Here is a 2,614-nt window from a genome sequence, read left to right as displayed (position 1 = left end):
AGCCAGAGACACCCATGATACCAGTCATGTCCCCTAGTGTACATAACTATCACATTGAATCATCTAATCATCTAATTTTCTTCTTTCACTTCCATCTTCCCACTCAGACTGTTCTATAAAGGCAGTGAACTTGCCTGTCTTGCTGTCAATATCTTCCTAGTGTCTAACACTGCCCTGGCAGATTATAGCTGCTCAATAAATGTTTGAGAAGGAAGGAAGGATGAGAGAAAAGAGAGAGAGGGAGGGAGAGGCTTTGCTCTTTAGGGAGCTCAGTCTTACTACCTGTAATTTGCACCCTATGAGATTTTAAGAAAATAGCCAAGAAATGGGCCAGTCACACTTCAGGACCAAAGATTCATCCCTCTTTGGAATGATAGCAGTTCACCCCTGCACAAGCCCCCTAAGCAATCTCATTTCTAGGCAATACTACTCAACAGCAAAAAGGAACGCACTATTAATACATGCTACAACATGGGTGAACCTCAAGAGAACTGTGCTAAGTGAAAGAAGGCAGACGAAATACATACTCTGTGATTTCAATTATATGAAGTTCTAGGAAATGCAAAACAATGTATAGTGAGAGAATGTAGAGCATCAGTTTCTGGGCATAGAGGTGGGATGGGATAGGAAGGGGAGCAGTGAGTGGGTAGGATTACAAAGAGCGTAAGGTAACTTTTAGGAGTGGTGGATATGTTCATTTTCTTTGTCGTGGACATGGTTTCCTGGGTGTATACATGAGTAAAAACTTCTCAAATTATGCAGTTCAAAAATGTGGGGTCTGGGAGGTGCCTGTGGCTCAAAGGAGTAGGGTGCCAACCCCATAAGCCAGAGGTGGCAGGTTCAAACCCAGCCCTGGCCAAAAATTGCAAAAAAAAAAAAAAATGTGGGGTCAACTGTATGTCAACTATATCATAGTAAAGCTGTTTAAAAACAAGAAAAATAAATGTGATATTAAAAAGATACCAACCCCAAACTACATTGCTCCATCCCATCATTCTCAACCCTTAAGTAGTTTGTGTCTTTAAAAATAATTTATACGTAGACGTGTATCTGGTAAAGTTGGCAAGTGCATTCATGGAGCCTTTTGGAGAACAAGGTAATTCTGTAGATCCTTGTGTGGGCATGGCTTCCAGTTCAGAAGATGACAGAGCCATGGGGACAGACAGTGGGTCATTCAGACCTTCCACTCTTTGCGTGAGCGTGTGCGCGCGCACACACACACACACACACACACACACACACACACGCCTAATCTCTCACACTTTCCAATCTGCCTCTTCCCAGGTTCCGGGGCCAAACGCATAGGGCGCCCAGCCACCCCTCAGCGCTACCATGGCCGAAGACGCGGACATGCGCAATGAGTTGGAAGAGATGCAGCGAAGGGCTGACCAGCTGGCCGATGAGGTGAGGAGGGAAAGGAGGCATAACATGGGGGCTGAGAGGTTCGTCTTATTTAGGTTGGGTAGGAAACAGACTTGTTCTAAAGTCTCAAGTTTCCAAAAGAGTTGGGGTGTGGATATGATTTTGATTTCCTGTGCACGTAAGGCCTCTGCAGGCCACACTGGGTTGATAATTAAACCTACATACAACATGAAGTCTTGGCCCTACCTCCCAATTTCTAGAAATCTTGAGAAGTCAAGGTCCTCTGCAGAAAGCAGTATCTGGGGGTGTCTTATGTTCAGTGGTGTGCTGGAGCCACCCCAATTCCAAAAGCTGATTGTGAACATTTTGGGGGGCTTTGCAAGCTGGTGGCTAAACAGAGCCATTATTAACATGGGATTGTATAACCTGACAATGAGATTGTATTAAAACAAAAGGAAGAAATACTCAAAATTCATCACCTCCTAATTATTTTACTGTTATTTTACTACTGTCTATGCTCTTGAGATAAAGCCATTGTATCTGGAGGGTAGGAATACCATATAGTGGCAGATTACTGCATGTCTTCCCAACTTCATGTTCAAAGACATTATATTACAGTTAAAAATCAGACGGGGTAGAGTAATATTTATACCATGGGAACATAAACACTGCAGCCAGGGCTTAAGTTACTGTTTTCTGGATTGCTAGACTTAAGAAAGTGGGGAAAATACTAATAGGGCAGATTAAACTTAGAAGTGTGCTTGTCTTCAGCCATTATACTATGAATAATACCAAAAACTGGAGAAATCTTCCAGTATTTGGAAACTATGATTCTCTAAAGCAAAGAAATCCCTTTTGTCATGGGCAGACAAGAGCAATTCCGGCGTGTCTTTGTTGTTTCGTTTCCCTGTCGTTAATGAGTACTTACTCATCAACCTAGATGAAAATAGTCAACCTTCATTCATGCCAGAACTACACTTGTTCATGCTGTCGTTCGCAGCAGACACCAGAGTTCAGCAAAAATTAACAAAAGCTTTTGGTGAGGATCAATTGGCTATAAGGAATTTGCAATAAAGAGTATTATGTATTTTATTGTTATTTGTAAATTTTATTCATTCTTTATATTAGTAAAGTAATAATCTTTTCTTTCTTTTTTTTTTTTTTTCCTTTGGAAAGCTGGTTAAACATCTGCCGTGCTTACAGCCATTCTATTTCAAAAAGCAGCCGTGCTGACAGCTTTTTCAGGAATGTT

At 41.6% G+C, this 2,614-nt stretch overlaps 1 protein-coding gene across 1 annotated transcript in view; it reads left to right on the top strand.

Moving 5' to 3' along the window:
* The first annotated feature begins 1,331 nt into the window (after positions 1-1,331).
* Positions 1,332-2,614, top strand: part of SNAP25 (synaptosome associated protein 25) — a 31,443-nt gene continuing 30,160 nt past the window's right edge. The window contains exon 1 of the mRNA XM_003788202.3: positions 1,332-1,404. Coding sequence (XP_003788250.1) covers positions 1,333-1,404 — 72 coding nt within the window. The 5' untranslated portion in view covers position 1,332. The remainder of the gene's footprint in view (positions 1,405-2,614) is intronic.

This window comes from Otolemur garnettii, unplaced genomic scaffold (genome assembly GCF_000181295.1).
Source record: "Otolemur garnettii isolate 467f Iridium unplaced genomic scaffold, OtoGar3 scaffold00025, whole genome shotgun sequence".
Taxonomy (NCBI): Eukaryota; Metazoa; Chordata; class Mammalia; order Primates; family Galagidae; genus Otolemur; species Otolemur garnettii.
Note: the sequence above shows the minus strand (reverse complement) of the source record. Positions and strands in the feature narration are given on the sequence as shown.